The sequence below is a fragment of the Strix aluco genome, chromosome 1 (genome assembly GCF_031877795.1).
Source record: "Strix aluco isolate bStrAlu1 chromosome 1, bStrAlu1.hap1, whole genome shotgun sequence".
Taxonomy (NCBI): domain Eukaryota; kingdom Metazoa; phylum Chordata; class Aves; order Strigiformes; family Strigidae; genus Strix; species Strix aluco.
The window spans coordinates 35,842,015-35,863,412 of NC_133931.1; the positions used below are offsets into that span (position 1 = coordinate 35,842,015).

The window sequence follows — 21,398 nt, forward strand, 5'->3', positions numbered from 1 at the left end:
TATGAAGAAAATTAACTCTATCCCAGCCCTCTGGCACAGCTCTCATGCTTTACTTGTAAATCCCTACCCCCGGAGGGATACAAGAAAAAAAGTGCAATCAAGCCATCAGGAAAAGAGAGAAGGAGACATCTTTGGAACACTGCTAGTCTATGTTTGAGTAATCAAAAGCATGACTTAACTCTCAGGGCAACAGAAAGGATTACAATGAGTTCATTAGTCCCATTAAATGTTCTGAAATTAGGTCCTAATGTACACCTGGAATTCTTGAAAGTGCTGTTACTTGTGTAGCTGCCAGTTTTAATATTTACAGAAGAAAAACCCTACAAATTGCTATTTGGAAGAAGTCAGAACAAACAGGAACTGATCCCAAGAGGCTTTTTTGGGATTTTGGGGAAGAAGATGAAAGAATAGCTTGGTTTGCCGAGTCTGGCAAAATTAAGGCTACAAAGGGCTACCATTGTCCTCTTCAAAGTAAATCAGAAGGATAGATACCATGGTGAGGAAGGAATTGCTTAAAGCAGAAGACAGTGTTAACCATGAGAAAATGGTCATCCCTAGATCATGAATAAATTTAGTTTGGAAATTACAGAAATGTTCCTAACTATAAAGGCAGTAAGGTATTGGAGAAGCCTTCTAGCAGGAGAAATAGGGGCAAGAAATGTAACTGGCTTTAAGGTAGACTTTGTCACGAATAACATGGTGTGACAACTCAGGTTATCAGATGACTGAATTTAGTGACTGCAGAAATCCCTTTTTAAAAATGATTCATTTTGAAGTTTCCCCACAGAAAATGTCATGGTGATTTGAACTTCTGATTTTGAGGTTTTCTGACTGAGAACCACTATTCAGTATCCACAAAATTCCAACCATGTTCATATTCATGAATCAGTGCACTGTATTGTCTAGTTACCCACCGTAACAAAAGTCTGTGAACACAACACATTTCATGGTTTAGGCACTGTATGGTGACCCTGCAAAATAACTCAACACCAGTAAGCCCACAAAGACCAATCTTTCTCAGGTTCCATATTTTTAAAAGATAATCATGTTGTAAAGTTTCAACTATCATTTAGGCTATTTTTGTGTGTGCACCTACTTTGTATTTACTGAAACAGAGACTCCATATCCTGTGTGTGCCTGTACTTCGTATTTACTGAGAGACTCCATATCCAAAGACACAGATAAATAGAATTATGTAGTGATGGTAGACAACTTTTATAGGGAGAAATATCTAAGTTGCTTGATTGCTGAGAGGTTAGAAAGCTCTTCTTCATCTGTCTCCTTGAGTCACCAAGCTATCCTGGTCGTGAACAGAGCTACTATGGCTGAGTTACAATGCTTGGTGGGTTTCAGCAGGCTGGGGAAAGATGAACTGCAGAATCAGAAGCTCCATCCTTGTCAAATGTCAATTTAGGAGATTTTATCTAAATTTCTTTACCTAAAAATAGATTTAGATAAAACTTTAACTAAATTAGAATAAGTATTTTATCTAAATATCTTGGTGTTGTCCAGCTTTTACTTGATCAAAACGATAGAAAAGCTATGTGCCTCTCTGAACCACTTTGAAAATAAGTAAGGCTCATAGATTCTAAAGCAAGAAGATTAAATCACACAGAACTTAAATCTGTGATACTACTTTGAGTATGAGAGCTCCTTTCCCCAGATTGCACAATTATGTATTTTAGGATATGTGGTAAAATAATTTGATACGTGCTAGCACAGGGAAACATTGTTCTGTATCAAAATGCTGGCCACAGCAACTGTTCCAGCATCAGAGGACTGTGGAGTCTGACTTTCAGTCTAATGCAGGTGGGGCCAAAGCCATTTGAGAATTAGATCAAATGAACCGAGCAATTTTGTGGCACTTTTTGAAAATAAGGTGCAGAAAACAAAGTATGATTTATCCTTCAAAAAGAAAGCACATGCAACTCTTATGCTGCCCCATATTGCATTAGGTATTGATCACAGTCCACTACTTTTTATATGGCAATTCTAAATTTTGAAACATTTATTAGTAAAGTGAATCTTCATAAGTAGACAGTATTCCTCTTCAGTGATGTTTAGATTTTCCATTAAAAGCAATTAGTTCACTGCAAATAGGTAAACAAGTACCCTCCAGTGACTACCTAACAAAACTGAAACTACTCTAAGATATTGCATTAGAAAAAAAGTTCTGGTACGGACGGTACATTTGCATCCAGAAATGAAAATGGATGGGGTTGGATCAGACATATTAAAAAAAGAAAGCTTTGAGGATCAGTTCATGAGTATGGATGCTCCTCCCACACTGAGCAATGCATACCTACTGCTTTTAAATAAGTGTCTTGTGTACACAGAGTGAGCCACCAGATGACATAACTGGTGGCTTCACACGTCACAAGAACTTACTGATATAAGCATCAGATAAGGATTCAAATAGTCATATCTTTGTGTTCTTTATATATGTGTTGCTTCAGAGAGAAATCACCTGCAAACTTCTTGAATGGTAAGCGTAATATAGTTTTCCTGTAGCTCAGATTCTGTCGCTCAAATTTTTGTTGGGCCTGTTTTTCTTTTGTTTTGAGGGAGCTTTCTGTGTTAAAAATAAAAGGTAGAATATTTAGAATTCATACTTAAATGTAAATATGGCATAATTTCAGCTAATTGAAGAACTGTATGATACATATCTTAGTGAATTTTAATAAAATCTACTTTTTCCAAGTAGGAAAATGCAGGTAATATACAAATAATATCACATCCTTTCATGTTCAGTATGACTTTACATTTCTTTGTATTGGCAAAATTTTTTCAGAATCTAGTTTTTCCTTTTGGCCACCAGACATTGTTTATTTTCCCCAGTAGATCCATATACTGGTAGATATTAACACTATTTCTAAGTAATGTTTGTAAAAATGAAATATTTAATTATATTTGTTTAGACTAAAATAGAATATTATTACTGAGGGTCTGGTCATAGATTCATATCTATTAAATATGAGACAGAAAATATATTTCAAACAAATACCCATATCTATTCCATCTAATGAGCATACAGAACTTAATATGAGTCAGTTAAACACAATGTCTGAATGAGTGATATGACTACCACCCTTCAGTGAGGACAGGAATGTCCAGGACTTGGGGAAATCAGGTCAAGAGTCAGCAAGTCTTAAAGACTAGCTAAAATATGCAATAATGTACTTAAAGTAATTTAATTAAGATATTTTGTCTTTTTCTTCTTTCCTGAATTATATTTGTTTAAACTAACTATTTTTAAAAGAAATTATATATTTCCATATTTTATAAATTCAGGTATGAAAGCATCATTTTCACTCAATTATATATGTAACCGTTTTCAAGATAATAGTTTCTTTCATTTCAAGAGAAAAGATATATATAGTTTAGTTGCACTATATAACATATTTTTTAATAATTCCAGTTTTTATCAAGTCTTTCTTTTCCTAACCTGATAGAAGTATAGTTTAGTATACCAAAAGTTCTGCTTCATGATTTCAGTGCAATGGCATGGGACAATTCTTTGAGAAGAAATAAAAGTGATATGGACATCTTTCAAAATAAATTACTGATATTTGAAAGAAATGAAAACCTGAGGTGTAATATGACATAGATAACAGAAACTGCATTCTATTTTGAAAGATTAATATTTTGTTGCAGTTATACCAGTCTGTGATGATCCATAGAAAGCATATATTGAACATTTCCAGTGTTGGCTGCTTCTGTGGTATAGATTCAATTCTTTATTCCCAGTTACTTATACAAGAGGTTCAGGTTAACAACTGGAAAGGTAGGATCCATGTCTCTCATATATTAGAAATGATGAAAGTGCTTTCAGAAAATGCTTGTATATAAGAGAGAGTTAAGTGAATCCTTAGTTCAAAAATTGAAAGTACAGTCAGCAGAAGCCAAGGAGAAGACAGACTTTGGTGGATAATATGTACAAAAAGAAAATAATGTCAGGGAAAGAGAAGAAAGGATTAAGCAGCCTTGAAATATAAATAGAAGAGCCAAGGGAGAAGAACAGGCAAGAGAGGAGATAGTAGGAAACATAGAGATATGGTCATAAAAATAAGTTTAAAATGCCAACATGAAGACAATTGGAAATAATGTGCACTATTGTTTTACTAATGCTTCTTTTCCATGCTTGAGGTTGCCACCCTTCATTTTCTGTGCTTGCAAACTGGTGACAAAGGAAACATCCATGAGATTTTCCATCAGTGGTTCCCCAGAACAACTATGAGCATGAAAAAGTTTGAGCACTCTGGTTTAGCAGTGAGATACACACCACACTCTTTCAGGAAAATAGCATCAGTATGTCCCCCATGAAAATGCTGACATGCATTTTTCCACATTTTTACCTGGTTTTATGATTCTAAAGTCTAGTTCATTTCTCTGTTTATGTGGGTTCCCTGTCCTGCTCCCCCTCCAAGTTGAGACTTTTCTATTTCATTCTGATTTCAAGCGCTTTCTGGTGCAAATCATCGGTGATATATTAGTTATTTTCTACAAACATGAGTAAGTATGGGTAGATTCACACTCACTTAGTAATTTGTAACATATTTCCATTGCTATTCTAATCCCTTAATGATGAAATTTCTTTTGGAAAGCATCTTACTTTATATCTAAAGAAGTATGTCAGATATCCTACACAATAGGTAAACTCCAAGACAGTGAGCTTAAAATTTACTGTGTATTTTTAATAGGAAATAATGAATGCATGGAAACATTCAACAGAATAATAAATAAAGCAGTTTATAGTTGTAATAAGGCATTATTTCTACTTATTTTGCCATTCTATTACTGTGTATGGTAAGCTCAATTATATTCCTAAAAAGTGTTATGAATTGCTAGGACACATTCTGACAGGTTTTCCTTCAGAGAGTCATTTTTAGGATCTTCCATCTTTACAGATGTTTACCAATTACAGGTCAATATCAATAACCACCAGTGAGACTAGACTATATCTCTGAAGGAACAAAAGTCATCGAAGGCTCTTTTTAGCTTTTCAAAGAAGAGAGAGTAGGAGTTGTGTGATTAAGACATCTTTATAGAGGACTAATTTTGCTGGATAGGATGTCCAGAAGAGAAGAGGTTTTCTAAGTAGGCAGACTAATGAATGAAAAGCACCGTGGTGATGAGAGTGCTGTTCCCTGACAAGCACAGCAGCATATATACTGTGTAGGAGAAATCTGTGGATGCATGTTAAGACAGCAATGGCAATATAAAATACACAATGACGAGGAAAGACCAAGTAGCACAAAGAAATAATGTTTTCTGAATGTATTATTGGTCAGCAAGAAAGTGCCTAAATTAGATTGCAGGTATGATTTAGGCTTCTGAAATCAGGGAGTATATTGCCTAAAAAAACCCCTTGTCTAAAACTTATATGTATAAATATCCTGAGGCACCTGTATCTTCAACCTGATCTGTCCCTGCTCATTGCAGGGGGGTTGGACTGGATGACCTTTAAAGGTCCCTTCCAACCCAAACTATTCTATGATTCCATGTATTTTATTACTAAAGATTCTCCAGTTTTTTAGAGTAGATACAACTAGAGGTGTATCTTCACAATATCCAGAACTGAAATAAACCTGTCCATAATAAGCAGTGTAACACATATATACCATGCCTCAGTCTGATTAGACTTTATGGAGCAGAAAGCTTCTGAAGCCTGATAATTCAGTTTTTCCTAAATTCCATAGTTAGGGGAAGCCCAGGATCAAGGTCCCTGCTTCACAGATGGTTGCTGGGTTAGGTCAGTGGTAGTTGAATGTAAAACCACAAAACCAGTCCTGGAGGCAGGAACAAGAAAGTAATTTTTCCAGTGTGGTAGGGAACCAGACTTCAGCACTTTGACCCTGACAGTCTCTGGCTGTACATTAGTACAGCTTCAGCAGTAGGAGGAGAGAGCATTACTACCAGAAAGCAAGCTGTCATTTGGTGGCCATGATTGCTTTTATTAAGAAGTGGACAGAGTATGTTTTATCTCATTAGTTTGAGGGAGTATGATGCCTGGTGTGTAAGAGGTCCTCCACTTGTTTAAAAGATAGTTTGCAAGAGATGGCTTAGCTCCCAGCTTCACAGGAGGATTACTGTCTGAAATGGGTACCTAAGTCACCTCTCACCTGTACACACTCCACTCAGAAGCATCCAACTCTCACAGGGGCAGGGATTGCATTCACTTTTGCTAGCATACACCTAAACCTTTTCTACATCCAGCTTATATACTTGAAAGCTTTTGTCTAGTTAACTTGAAGCCAATAATCACTGCAATTAATTGCTAGGCTGTAGCAGACACCTTGGGAAGTATCCTTACCAAGAATGTTCTCATGGAGTGTCACCTCCCTTACTTATTACAGTTGATATTAACCATAAGATCAATTATACTTTCACAGCATAGATGGTATTTTATGGGCCTCTATTTAAATTTCTTCTTGTCCAAAGCATGAAGAGTAGGACTCAAAATTTGTAAGATATTATTTCAGATCTGATTATCATTAGGAAAAAAAAAAGAATCTGCAGCATAGCAGAATGAATGATTGTTTTCTAAATCCTGGGGTTTTTGAATGAAGCATGTAATAAACCTGTCAATAATTTAAATCCTTCTGCTGAACATAGCAGCATGTTCCTTATTACAGCAAAATCTCAAGAAGAAGAAAAGCAGTGAAAAATTCATTAAACACAAGTGTAAAACAGGAGTTAAATTCACCTTGATGGTTTAAAAAGACAGTAGAATTTTTCTCCATAGTAAGTACACGCATGTTTCTGAAAGCTTGTAGGAGACAATGCATTCTTGTCTCTTTAGGCAGTAGCTCAGATTAATTTCTGAATAACTATAATCGATATCTGAAGCTAGCATCATGAATTAATTTGGCTTACTGCATTAAGCTGACAACACAAAATCCTAAAAATCATTTTGCACATCATAACTTCTATAACACTGCTGTCAAATAAATAATTTCCAAAGCACAAAACCATACAGTACATCCTTATAATTGCTAATATTTGCTTGAATTTACAGTTCCTAGGCCTGCAAAATTAACAGAATTGCAGTACTGTATTACTAAGGCTACAGGACTGGAACAGCACATATTTACTGTATATGCAATTTAATTATTAAACAATCATATTTTTAATGAAATGCTTCACTGTGATTACCTTTAGTGAATTTTGCTTGTACTAATGGATCCAGTATTCTACCATTAGCAAGATCATGTTTGAAATAAAATGGTATAAATGTATTTTAATCCACTCTTGGGAAAAACAGCTGTAAGAAATGTTACTCTTTGACTACTTATGTGAATTAGTTCCTTATGTCAAATCATTATGCAGAAATAAAAGCTGTGGTCAGCCCACTTAAAATTCCATTTGATTCCTCCTGGGAACGGAAAACCTTTGTATTATTTTGCATGCTCTGAACATTCTTCTGAACATTTACTAGAAGACTGAAAACTAACAGTAATTTTAAAAGAAGGGGGCAGTATTATCAGATCCAAGAAAATAAGTAAAACAATGGTTGTTCGAGTTCTGTTGTTTCACAGCTGACTGAAATTTAGGGGATTTTAAGAAAAAATGGATGATAGATTTACTAATGCTTACTGATGTTTCAGTGATACCTCTATTTCCAGGTAATGATTCTTGCAGAAAATAGCATTTATTTTCTTTATATGATATCTAGACTGTTATTTGTTGAGATTAATTTCTCATAAAGAGGACTACGGGCAACAGAAAAGTCAAGGCCAGACAGGGAGTTCAAAGAGGCCTCACCATGGGAAGGTGAACAATCTCACCAACTGGGGCTGCTCCTAATGGAAGTACCAGGAAAAGGGTTTAGAAATACAGAGAGCTCCTCTGGCGACTTAATCCCAAGTCACATAATTAGAATTTCTGCAGGCACTAATGGCTAGCTTTGTTGAGTATATAGCTTTCTCGCTATAGCATAAATAACCCTGTTTCTTTTGGTCACAATTAGTGATAACATAACAAAAAAAATGTAACTTAATGCACTGCTATTGAACGTATGAAATACCTGTGGCAGAATGTAGGCTGACGAAAACTTTTTTGTCCCATTTTTTAATGTTGCCCAATAATTAATAGGATCAAAGCTCTACACCACAAGCACTTAAAAACCACCCAGTTAGTCTTTGGACTATTTAGTCTTATGATCTTAAGGCTACTTAGTTAAGGTTGTGTAACTTAAGCAACTTACTATAAACAATTCTGGAGTTACAGGCTCTGGGATCAAAACAACACAGTGTTTGTAGAGAGAAGTCTGGCATTACACACACCACTGAAACTCTCTGAAGGAATCGGCAAGCATAGAGGTACAAATGATGCCAGTGATAAGTGGATTTTGGAAAGTTCTTGAACAAGGTCCCTCCTCATAGTCTCTTAACAAAACTAAACTGTCATAGGACAGGCAGGCAGGATTTCCTGAATTTAGTTAATGTTTAAAAAATACGGACCAGGAATACATCTTCAAAAAGCAAGGAAGTTCCTTAGGACCCCTTAAATTCAGTGTTGGGATCAATGGTGCAAAGATATTCTGGTGATCTGGAAGGCGCTAATGAATTTTTCAGAATGACCAAAAAATGCAGATGATTGCAGGAGATCCCACAAGATTCGATGACACAGTAACGGAATGTCAGGCAAAATTCAATGTTTATAAATGCTACCTGGTTACACAGAGGACACATAACTCTAACTACCCTGATATGAGTGAGTATAGCATGAGTGCTATTTATTTTTACTATCACCACTCAGAAAAGGGACTGTGGTGGAGCAGGAAACTTAGCTTAGTGGCACTCAAAAAAGCAAATACCTTTGTGAGCATTTAGGACAGGAATGAAGAAAAAAATTCAACAAATAATTAGTACTATTGCTCAAATATACCTTGACTTCAGCATGTAGGTCTTGCCATTCCATTTCAAAAGGAACATGGAAAAGATGCAGAGTAGCAGGTCTCTCAGGTCTCTCAATCGCAGCAGATGAGGGTGTTCAGAGATACAAAATGGCATCCCTAAGAAGGAAAACCATATGAACCAAACCCCAAGTAAGCAAAAAGATGGAAGAACTTTGTGAAATTATGAGAACTAACAGGGATAAAAAAAAGCAAAATGGAGGACAACTCTCAATTTCTCAAAATAAAAATACTAGGGAGCACTAAGTGAAGCTGGTGGTAAAAGCATTTTTCACAAGCACATGATGGAATTATGGCACTTAGTGCCGCAGGATGTTGTGGCACAGACAGTATAAAAAGTGTTCAGAAAGGGCATGAGTGAAGCAATGGAGACTTGCCAGTTGATGGCTATTAAACAGGCTGGACTGGGTGCGACACCTCGTTCCGGCAGTCCTTAAACTGCTGATTGCCATAAACCATGAACACACAGGCAAGGTCATCCTGTATGCCTCCTACTGCTTCTCCTAAGCATCTGCGCCGGCCACTACCTGACCTTTGGTAGGACTGTTCTTATCACATTAAGTAAACTATTAGTTCTCCGAGTTACAAATGTTTCTGTTAAAGACTCAGCAAGAATGACTCAAAGTCGCTTTAGTAACTGATCCTTTGAAACACTTTGTGCTGCTTCTTTCTATATACTCTTTCCTACGCTGCTCCAGATTTGCTGGTAAAACAAATTCTACAAGAGAATTTTATCACTACAAAGTAAACGCTGATAAGTAGAAAACCCAACTTTTTTAAAGTTGTGAGGCAGGTGTAGGCCAGGCCCCTGCCCCTCGGCCCCTCGCCCGGGCAGGACAACTTTTCTCCTCACAGTTTGCACCACAGGTGCTACAAAGAGTCTGACTTCGCTGCTCTTGTTTTGCATTGCATTGATTTATTTTAATTTTTGCACACCGCGCTCTCCGCGCTGCAGTTCTTGCACGTACACATGTGCACATCTCCAGGGACCTCTGTCGCTGTCAGGTACGCATTCGGGGAACGAAAAAACAACCCCTCCCCAAACCCAGCGGGGATCGCTTAGACCTCTCCCGCCGTTAAGGCTGTCAGCGGCGTCTCTGGCCGCCGCGGCTGCCCAGCCGGCTGCGGGGACAACCGCCGACCCGCCAAGCGCCCGCCCAGCACTAGTTGAGGCGGTGGGCCCTGAGGGGACCGGGGTTTCCCGCCTCCGGGGACCGCCCGGGACCTCACTCTCGGCGGGGGGAGCCGTTCACCCTCCCGGGGACAGCGCCCGGAGCGCCCCCGCCCGCTTTCCCCGCCTCCCGCCGCCGCTTCTGCGGGGTGGCCGGGCGCGGCCTCGGCACCGGCCGTCACTCGGTCTCTCGCCTCGCAGGTCTCCGGAGCGGGCGGGGCGGGCCCTGCTCGGAGCCGGGCGGACGGGCGCCATGAAGCGCTCTCTGCTGCGGCTCTGCCAGTCGCGGGAGAAGGCGGCCGTCTCCAGCTCCTACCAGGGCGTCGTCTGCGAGGCGGATGCCGCCTCCGTCGCCTCGCAGGATGTCTTCAAGGTGCGTGCAGAGGGGGTGGCGGTCCCGAGGGCTGGGCGGTGGGTGTGAGTGTGAGGGGACAGCCTCGGGGCAGCCGAGCTGCCTCAGGCACCGAGGTCGGCGTGGGACAATATGGGGGCCAAGACTGGGGCTCATGTGAGGGCTCTGGGGTAAGGAGCAGTGAAGGTGGAGGGTGAGGTGGGGGTCTGGAGGCAGCTGTGTGGGCTTGGCGTTGGTTATGTCCCAGAGACCCTTTCTTCCAGGAGGCCCTTTCCTCTCGCTTTCAGGGGAGCCGTGAGGGAAGAGCAGTGAGGGTGGGATGAAGGCTGGAGCTGCCCTGGCCATGGGGCTTGAAGGCACAGAAGGCTGTGTGGTGGTGTGGGGCCCAGTCTGGACTGGGCCGAGCGGGAACATGGGAGGGAAGCAGGCAGAGGAGGATGCAGGGTGTCAGGGGCTCACACCCGCCTGGAGCATGGCTCCCCAAAATGAACTCCCCCTCTTAGAGGGAGGTCCAGAGGTCATGATGGGAATGAGTAGCGCACTAGCAAAAATGTCCCAAAAGGAAAGTTTAGAAGCACTTGAAACTGTTATGAAGGGAAGAGGAACCAGTGGCACAACCTACAAATGCAAAATTGCTTCCAGGAAGGATATAACCCCTTCCCTTTTCCACAGAGAGTAGGACAAGAAGTGATGTATTTATATTTCAGCTAGGGAGACCTGGACCAAACGTTAGGGAAGCCTTTTTTAAGGGTAGGAATAGTTAAGCAAAGGAAGAGGTTACTTACGGGACAGATGACTTGGGTAACTTCAGAGGTTTTTAATAGCAAGCTAGACAAATCTGAAAAAGTATGTGGATGGGTTTAAAGACCTCTTGAGATAATTTCCAGACTTGTTTTCTGTGTGCTAGCTGTAGTCCTGAGCAACTCCTCCTCAGTGTAACACGGCTCATCACTCTGGTGGATGATCTGCCACTACAGAGCTGTTCAGACAAAGTTCAAAGGAGCTGCTGCTGTTTAACGTAGTTTGCTGTTTTGAACCAACTGAAATACTGAGAATACCTAACTAATACCTGCCTTTCCTATTTTGTTAATGAAACACTGCAGTATTGGCTGAAAAATCTTATTTTTGTTGACAGAAATTATCATCATGCCACATTTTGTCTTACATTCACAAAAAAATCCAATGTATAGAGTGGCAAAATGTGGTCTAAATCAATAGAAAGATTTGAAATTCATTACAGTTAAAATTGTGTTAGAATATTAGAAGGAATAGATGATACTGGGCTCTGTAACAAGTTTTTCTTAAATAGCTTTTTGATGCGTATAAAATGTATAGATATTTATGTATGTAATTGACCTCTTATTTTTGTGACAGTTGAGTCATCTTAAATACCCTTTCCACAATAACATTACCTGCTTTCTATTAGCTTTTTCTAATTGCGCTTTTGAAGCAGATGCTACCCCTGTAGTTGGCCCCAGTCTTCTAAATCTTTAATCCCATTTATGACATTATTCACATGAGTAACTTCACTGAGGTCAATGGGACTGTTAAGCTGAAGGAAGTTAAACATGTGCTTAAGCATTTGAATAGGCTGCCCAGTAATGTATATTTGCTTAATGACAGCAAAAATTGTTGAGTCTTTGTGGCTGAGGGGATCTTGGAGAGCAAAGTTTTCCTTTTCTTTTGCAGCTGAGAGGGAACAGTGATTTTAGGGGATTTCCTTTTTACACTTTTCTTGCTTATACATCTTTGGGAAAGTTTGCATTACTTTTGATATCCATTTTTCTCCTCTTTTTTTTTTTTTTCTTCCAATTTTGTTGAAGTGGTTTTCTTTTTTATTCCCTCTCAGGTTTTTTAATAACTTGTTTTTAAATTCCTGCCCATTCTACTGCAATAATTTTTTTCTATTGCTTTTATTCATATACAAGTATGGTTTTTGAAACACTCTAACAAAAATATTTGAAGAGAGTCATACAGTAAGAATCAGCAGGGTTTTCCTGATGGGGTTTGGTTGCAAAGCACAGTACCAGGGGGGTTATCAAGATGTCAGTGGGCAGAGCTGTCAGAGGGGATTTTATTGTGTTATGCTTTGAAGATGCTGGGTTGTTTCAGACTGAGGTAGTAGCCCATGGGATGCTCCTAGGATACTGCTGAAATTGAAGAATTTATTGGTCACTCTGACATAACATGACAGAAACTCAACAGCTGAACTTGAAAGCTCAGGACATAATACCAGTCTCTGTAGAAAGATCTAGAAGAGGAGTTTATCAAGTTTATTAATTTTTCCTCTCTGTTGAATTCATTTGACGTGGCCACAGCTGGAGAGAGTATAAAACAGTAAGTGATGAATTTGCTTGTTTGAGGTTTTCCAGTGGAGGGAGGATCTTGAGCTCACCACAGAAGACAAAATATTGTATTCAAGATAATTTCAATATTTGTTAATTTTGCACTGTTTTGCACCCGGGTCTGATTTTGCAATCGATTAAATCAGTCTGAGTTTCACTATTGACTCAATCTGATCAGGATTTGTGTACTTCTGTGTGAAACTAAACAGTTGGGAGAGAATTATTGAGTGGTAACATGCCCACAGTAACGTTGTAGCATTCTTAACATTTTGCCTATTCAGAGAATGAGAAAATGAGAATATTTGTGTCCAAAATAGGTGATTTCAGATGGAAGTGCCTGTAGGCTACGGAGCTTCATTAAGAAGAATCGTTCTGGGCTTACCAAAGTGGATGAATTAAATGCCACCCCACTGCATCATGCTGCAGAAGGAGGTCAAATAGAATTAATGCAGTTGATCATAGACGATTCTTCCTGTGAAGGTAACACACATTTTATGAACTATTCTATTTAACAGAATGGAAAAGTTCAATAATCAAAGTGTTTGTTACCCAGCTGAAGCAGAAGTGGTATGTGTTATCTACATTTATAGATTTTAATATAGTTCAAACTGTCTGCCACAGTTTGCAGTGTCTCGGATGTGGTTTAGGGCGCCCTTATTATGTTAGGACCAGTGAGTCAATATATGTTATTTTGTTTGGGACTCAGATTTACAGTCTTCAGATATGAAAAAGAAAACTACAGTGAAGTACAGTAGGCGTGACTTTTTATCTTTCTTATTTATGTGTCTTTTGTTACATTTATAATACTGGAAATGTAACAGAGAATTAATTTGGTTTCTTGTCATTTGAGTTGTGATCACAACTTGTTTACTTAATAATGGGGAAGAATAAACATTTGATGAGATAGGTCATCTAAAGAAATTTGGGGAAGGAGTGGTAAGTAGGAGAACATGGGGCCTTGAATGATGGAAAAACACTCTGTGTAAAAGGTGTTGTTTAGTAGCTATTAATAACTGTTGTGAGCTACATAGGACTCCACTGATAGAGTGTGGGCTATTGAGCAAACATACAGTGGCCCTGAAAAGCTCCTTTTTTCACCTAATGATGACCAATCTAATTTTAGATTTTTGTGGCTGAAATATATTCTTTTTATTTTCAGTGTATAGTTTTTGTCATAATTTTTTAGAATATTTGTTGAAGTTTATTTGTGATTTTAAAGCTCAAAATATATGTGTAGAACAGCCCAGTTTTCTAACTGGCATGAACTGATTTTCTTCTTGTTTTTAAGTGAATCAGAATCAGTCTTTAATCTTCTTACAGTTTGCAAGCACTTTTTATTATCTCTTATTTTAGTTATTCACACTCACTTGTTCCGTGCAGGTTCTAAAGCAATAGCTGCAAAGTCAAATAAGATAGGAAAGAGAAGAGACAAGGAAAGAGGGAAATCAAGTAACTCTTGGGGGGAGAAAAAGGGTATGTAATAACAGGCAAGAAATAGACAGGTGTTTCACCCCTTCCATCTCTAACCCATACGGTGTATTCAGCAAAATAATCAGTTTAACACAATGCATTGTGTGACATGCAATCTTTCCCTTTTGCTCTTCAAAGAAAAACAGTAGCACAGACCTAAATCTCTATTGAAGACCTTTTTTTTTTTTTTTTTCCAAATGCAGAACATTTCATAGTTTTGCTTTGGTTTTGGTTTTGTTTTGTTTTCTCTCTTTTGACCTAGTATTAAATGTGATGGATTCTTCTGGAAATACCCCACTGCACTGGGCCACAAAGAAAAACCAGGTTGAAAGTGTTAGTTTGCTTCTCAGCAGAGGAGCCAATCCAAACATTCTCAACTCCAATATGATGGCACCTTTGCATATGGCTGTGCAGTCCCTGCATAATGAAATTGTTAAGGTAAGTCTAAAGTCCACATAAATATATAGACTTGATAAGTGACTCAACAGCAGCTGCGTGCAGAACACCAAGACCTTGTTTATATCTGCTGTATCTCCTCATACACTTTGTTTAGCGAGCAGGATGTGTAACATAGGATGCTTATAGAAGTGTTTGTGTCTTCTTAGCACAGTAAATAAAAATTAACTTAATGTTTTATATAAATACTTATATTTGTGCTATGCTAGTGGTTGCTATGTTTCATGGGGAATTCATGTAAATTTTCCAAACACAAGGGATTTTCTTTAAAAAGTTCTTTTTCACACTAAAGTTTCATGTAGGCATGTGTTATTTTAAATGTTTATGTTCTAATATTTTTTTTTACAATTGTATAGGAAGTCATAGAAGTATCAACGTTTCTTGAAACTAGTGTATTTTTTTTATGAAAACCAAATTAAAATTAGTCAGCTAACAGTTCTTAAACCCAACATTTTAGTAATCATTTGAATAATAGCAGAACTAAAGCTGCAATTAAAAATCACAAAAATTTATTATGAAGAAATTACTAAGGAGTCCATTTTGAACCTTGTAAAACAGCAACAGCATTGAGATTTTAAGCAGCATAATTTTTCATCATTTGTCCAAGTGCAATGAGAATGTTTTAACTCCCTATGTGGCATTTGGATAGAATTTTAGAATTTGTAAATTTCTTGAATTTGCTTCGTGAATACAACCTTAACACCACATCACTTGCTTTTCCCTTTAAAGTTGTCTCTTTTTCTAGTTCATCCAAAGAGAAAGAGAAACATATTCCTGTATTCAAGGCTTAAAATCCTTTAGAGATTTTCAGTGCTAAAATATTTGACTGTCCTCACATCTTTTACAAAATACATATTTATTATTAATTAAGAAGAATAAAATCTGAAATACAGTGACTTTTTTAAAATGGGCTTTGTATCACGTTCTGGGTTTGGGTTATTTTACAGCCCTGCTCTTGATTAAATGTATGCTCTCATTTTTTCCCCACCCTGTTGTTTACTCAAGCTAATTTTCCTTTGGTTTCTATTGTCAAATTGCCTGAGAGTGTTTAAAATGTGCCAGTTCCTCCAGTACAGAAAAATTCATTGGAATTGCTGAAAGACAATTGAATAAATATGTGGTGCAGTCCGGTCATTATCATTTCCAGATCCTTTGCTTCTTAAAAAATGCTGGAAGCAGTCATAGAGGTAATTGGTGATAATGATAGCTCAGTGTTAGCTGCTAGCATAAAGACTGAAGCAGGAATTCAAGACTGGAAGGGTCCCTGTTTTCATCAAGTCCTGTCTCCCTTGATCTTACGTAACTGTCCAATAGATACCTAATTGAGCAGGATCTGTAACATTGACACTTTCTAGGGAATATGGAATACTACAAGACATTATACCAAACTTCAGTTGAAAATACCTATTTGCAATTTGCTAAAGACTTTCTCCCACTATTGGGGAAATTGTTAAACAAAACTTTAAGATTCTAGCAAAACTTTAAGATTCTGTGCAGCTATGTGCAGTGTTTATCCTAGTAACCCAGCAATTTTACTTTGCTTTGCCTGTTCTCACCTGCATTTTTCACCTGCATATTTTGACATTCTCATGCGTTTTGTCCCTCCTCTGCCTATGCGTTGTGGGGTGCTGACATGCAAAAAGAACAAGTCACAGGAGTGCTGTGGGTGGTAAACAACAAAAGTAATGGAATAGGCCTTTGTTGTTGTATTTGGCTTATGGTTGACTGAATGTTTTCTTAAACATTTAGATTTTAGTCCAGCACAGCAGTACAGATGTTAATTTGGAAGGTGAAGCAGGGAACACACCTATAATTGTAGCATGTTACAAGGATAATCCTGAAGCACTGACACTCCTGGTAGGTATAACTACCTGTCATCTTTGGATGTGATTTTTTTTTACCTTGATGCAGTGTTATTCTTTTCCTGTGTTCTGTCTTTGTTCAGTGGAGGAATGTTAATCATGGACCTAATATTCAAGTTCCTTTGCACAGGTTACTAAGAAACTTTAATCTTTTAAGAGCATATATAAGTATATCTGAGTGGCAAACAGAAAAAACTTAAACTAATTTTGGAGGTCATCAGAACACAAAATGAAGCATGTTTATGTACAGATGTATGGATATAACATGCAAAAGATGTTTGTATATAAACTTCACAATGCATATACAACATTTAAAAAGGAGAGAGCTACCCAGGAGACTATCTGTAATACTATGTTCATTAGTCAGAATTTTCTGTATGTCATTAAGCTATATCCAGATATTGTTTTTCAGATTGAAAATGGAGGGAAAATATGTAAACCAAACAAAACGGGATGTATGCCTATCCATGCAGCTGCATTTTCAGGTGCAAAAACGTGTATGGAAATTCTTTTAAAAAAAGGTAAATACATTGTTCCCAAGCAGCTATTTATAGTAGTGTTACCAATTTACTGTTTTAATTCTCAAAGAACAGTGCAAACAAGAACTTACAACTGTGATTGAACTTACAAGAAGCTAATTCAGTTATTCGTTTGGGCAATTCAGGCTAGTAACTTTTTTTGGACTGCAGCAGCAGCTTAGCTGCTTTCCTAAGTGTGTGCCCATCCATTGTGTAATGATAGATGTGAAAGGTTTGTATTCTGAGGGGAGGAATATTGTTCCACAGTTAATATACTTGTTTTGAAAGCCTTTATCTTCTGTTATCTCATTCTCGCTTAAAAAAATTCCATTTATTTTCATCTCTCAGGTGAAGAATTGGGTCACTCTGCTAAAACCCACATCAATTTTACCAATAATGGAAAGTGCAGTCCACTTCATTTGGCAGTTCAAAGTGGGGACCTCGAAATGATTAAAATGTGCATTGAATTTGGAGCCCAAATTGATCTAAAACAGGTAATACTTGGAGTGGAGTGAAATATAATTTTGATAAAACCTAGGTATTTCTAAATCTCTCAGTGGTATGGAAAAAACGATGAGCAGATAATCATTGGTCATTGTCTCTTCCAATGCAAAACCTAGCAAACAGCAAATGAAAACAAGTCTTTAGTTCAAATCAGGCAAAATGTCGGGTTTCTTTACACAAGTTGCATAGGATGTTATGGCTATGAAAAATTTGCATGGATTCAAAATTCATTTGGGCATAGCCATGGAAGAAAAATCAGTCTCCAACTACTGAATACACCAACATCCCCTCTGGCTCAGGAAGTCCTTGAGTCGTAAATAGGTGGAGTCTGGAAGAGCACTCTGGAAAAGTACCACTGTGGTACAGCCGCCTTCTCAAACTCTTTAGTATGCAACTGCTATCACCCCTTCCCAGAAATGGGATCTTCAGTCTGATCCTTTCTCATCATTCTTGTTTATCTGCAGCCTTGCCCTGACCTGTACAGTATCTTCTTCGTAAGCAAGCACAAATTCATTGTACTGCTGCTGCTACTGTGATACTGTTGGTGTAAGGGCCTGTGCCCAGCTTCATGATGAATAAACATTTCTGAAAGTACCTATCATTAATCAAATTGTTTGCAAGGCTGAAATCAACTCATGAGAGCAAAGATAAACATGGTTTAGCCTTCTTTTATTGATTTGCTTCTTTGAACACAGTTTTTGAATGAGATGATTTATGCCGCTGATTTTGTGATGGGTAAGACTGTTTTGAGATTGCTTATGGCATTGTGGAAAAGCCCATTCCAATGCATTCACTCCAATGTTCCTGTTCTAAAAAGGAGAAAGTCATAACACTCAGGCATGTATAAAAGCTATTTTATCCCATCTAGCTAAATGAAATAATATTTTGGCAAATATTGTCCTAATCATTTATTGCTTAATGATTTTATGACTGTCTAGCTTATAATAGTTTAATAACATATTAGACCAAGTTATTTTTAATCTGCAGAAAATCTTATTTAAGAATGACTTCTAAGGAAGATTCCATTTAAGGAAGTCAAAAACATTTTAAAATAATGCATTTTCCATATTATATAGGCACATTTGTTTGCTTATTCATTTGTACTGGTCTACTTATGGTTTTCTGTAGTTTTCCTTTGCTTCATCTCTTGTACTGAAGGGTGCTCTGTGTGTCTGTTTATTAATTCAACTACAATAGGTTGTTAAAAGTGTAATTATCATAGGAACTTGGCATAGAATAATAAGAAGCTTTGTAGTAGTCCTTTAAAACTAGCTCTTTAGTCTTCTGGTCTTAAGATCTCTTCGGAGTTCCACTACTTTAGTTAAAGACTAAAGTTTCATTAGAAATTGAGGCAGTTAGGAATTGCGAATCCTGGGCTAGATTGCTAGTATGTTTAATAGGTTGGAGGTTAGGTTGTTGGAGTTGAAATATTTAAATGTTGTTTTATTTTCCCATTTACAGAATGAAAAATGCACAGCGCTTCATTTTGCTGCCACTCAAGGAGCAACTGAGATTGTAAAGTTAATGATGTCATCCTATGCTGGTGAGGAATCCATTATTGATGCTGTAGATGGGAATAAGGAAACATTGCTTCACAGGTAGGAGACTGCTCAGCCGAGCTCACTATACGAGCCGTGACATTCTTAGTTATTCTCAGCATCCAATTATACTTTATATAGTATACTTTGAAACACCCTGCCACATGGGTTGGAACTTCTGCATGGGATGGGGGATGGTTTTAGTACAATATGAAAGAGTCAGTAATTTGGTCAGAATGTTAAAGATTTTGGTGCTTATATCAAAATCAAACCAGTTCCAGTTACCTTGGAGCCATGTCAAGGAATGGGCACTAACAGTTTGTATTGAAAATTTACTCCAGTAAAGTAGTAGGTGAACAAGCTTATGGAATTGTTAACAGCTTCTGAGGTTGTAGAACAAATTCCCTCATCTAATGAGGTTATGTTCTCCAGAAAATGAATGAAAAATAATATAAAGAGTTTAAAAAAATGGGTTTTTCCCCCCCAAAATTATCTTGTACCTGATCAGCTACAAATAGATGTTGGTGCACTTCCCTGTGACTATGTTACAGATGGTGTTTGTGTATGTAGTCATTCACTAGACTTCTAGTCTTTCACAGTCCATTTGAAACCAGAGCACTAGATTGTGGAGAAGTTTCCTCAGTCTTCTGTAGCAGAAAGATGCTTAGATAAATGTGCTAGCTTTAACTCTGTGGAAGATTGTATATTTCCCCATCTATACATTTTTGCAAGAAAGATACGTCTCACTGCATTTAAATGTAATAATTTCACAGTTTATTCTGCAAGGAGTTTTATAGTATGTAATAATTGGTAGAAGGTCAGAGGCAGTGGAGATGATTGTTCTTTGGACATGGTATAAAGTGGAGTAATTCAAAGATAATTGAAGAAATTAAAAGGGGAGTGTGTTGTAAACTTAAAATAAGGTTTGGGTAGGCTTGGAAAGGCTGCTGCGATAGAATATGATTGAAGACAAAGTGATGACAATGCCAAAGGAAACTGTGCAGGCATCACATATGACTTAATAGATAACTGTCTGTCATTCCGCCAGGGCTCGTTTTTGGGGCCACTCCTGTTTAACTTCTTTATCGATGATCTAGACAAGGGGATCGAGTGCACCCTCAGTAAGTTTGCAGACGACACCAAGTTGGGTGGGAGTGTTGATCTGCTCGAGGGTAGGGAGGCTCTGCAGAGAGACCTGGACAGGCTGGAGCGATGGGCTAAGGCCAACTGTAGGAGTTTCAATAAGGCCAAATGCCGGGTGCTGCACTTCGGCCACAACAACCCCCAGCAGCGCTACAGGCTTGGGGAGGAGTGGCTGGAGAGCTGCCAGTCAGAGAGGGACCTGGGGGTGTTGATTGACAGCCGGCTGAACATGAGCCAGCAGTGTGCCCAGGTGGCCAAGAAGGCCAATGGTATCCTGACTTGTATCAGAAATAGCGTGGCCAGCAGAGACAGGGAAGGGATCTTACCCCTGAACTCGGCACTGGTGAGGCCGCACCTCGATTACTGTGTTCAGTTTTGGGCCCCTCACTACAAAAAGGACATTGAATTACTCGAGCATGTCCAAATAAGGGCAACGAAGCTGGTGAAGGGTCTGGAGCACATGTCGTACGAGGAGCGGCTGAGGGAACTGGGGTTGTTTAGTCTGGAGAAGAGGAGGCTGAGGGGATACCTCATTGCCCTCTACAACTACCTGAAAGGAGGTTTCAGAGAACGGGGGATGAGTCTCTTTAACCAAGTAACAAGCGATAGGACAAGAGGGAATGGCCTCAAGTTGCACCAGGGAAGGTTTAGACTGTATATTAGGAAGTATTTCTTTACAGAACGGGTTGTTAGGCGTTGGAATGGGCTGCCCAGGGAGGTGGTGGAGTCCCCATCCCTGGAGGTGTTTAAGAGTAGAGTCGACATAGCGCTGAGGGATATGGTGTAGTTGGGAACTGTCAGTGTTAGGTTAATGGTTGGACTGGATGATCTTCAAGGTCTTTTCCAACCTAGACGATTCTGTGATTCTGTGATATCTGTGAAAATGATTGTCCTTGGAAAAAGAATGACACTCTTTCACTCCCCGTGTCTGTGAAACAGGAAAAAAATACTCTCAAGAATCATCACAAGGGTAGAAAGTCACCCAAATCTCTCAGAATATAAACAAACTGAATAGGAACTTTAACTTGTTGAGAAGTGAGGGAACAGTGAAGCATAGGCAGAACTTGATCCTTTCACATTCCTACTGTCACATTTCCATCTAAATATTTTATAAAATTACTT

The 21,398-nt window shown here is 38.4% G+C and overlaps 1 protein-coding gene across 1 annotated transcript in view; it reads left to right on the forward strand.

The window, feature by feature from the left end:
- Window positions 1-10,341: 10,341 nt before the first annotated feature.
- TRPA1 (transient receptor potential cation channel subfamily A member 1) overlaps window positions 10,342-21,398 on the forward strand; it is a 37,739-nt gene continuing 26,682 nt past the window's right edge. Inside the window, exons 1-7 of the mRNA XM_074847179.1 lie at window positions 10,342-10,461; window positions 13,103-13,265; window positions 14,518-14,693; window positions 16,461-16,568; window positions 16,986-17,094; window positions 17,440-17,585; window positions 19,057-19,193. Of these exons, the coding sequence (XP_074703280.1) occupies window positions 10,342-10,461; window positions 13,103-13,265; window positions 14,518-14,693; window positions 16,461-16,568; window positions 16,986-17,094; window positions 17,440-17,585; window positions 19,057-19,193 (959 nt within the window). The remainder of the gene's footprint in view (window positions 10,462-13,102; window positions 13,266-14,517; window positions 14,694-16,460; window positions 16,569-16,985; window positions 17,095-17,439; window positions 17,586-19,056; window positions 19,194-21,398) is intronic.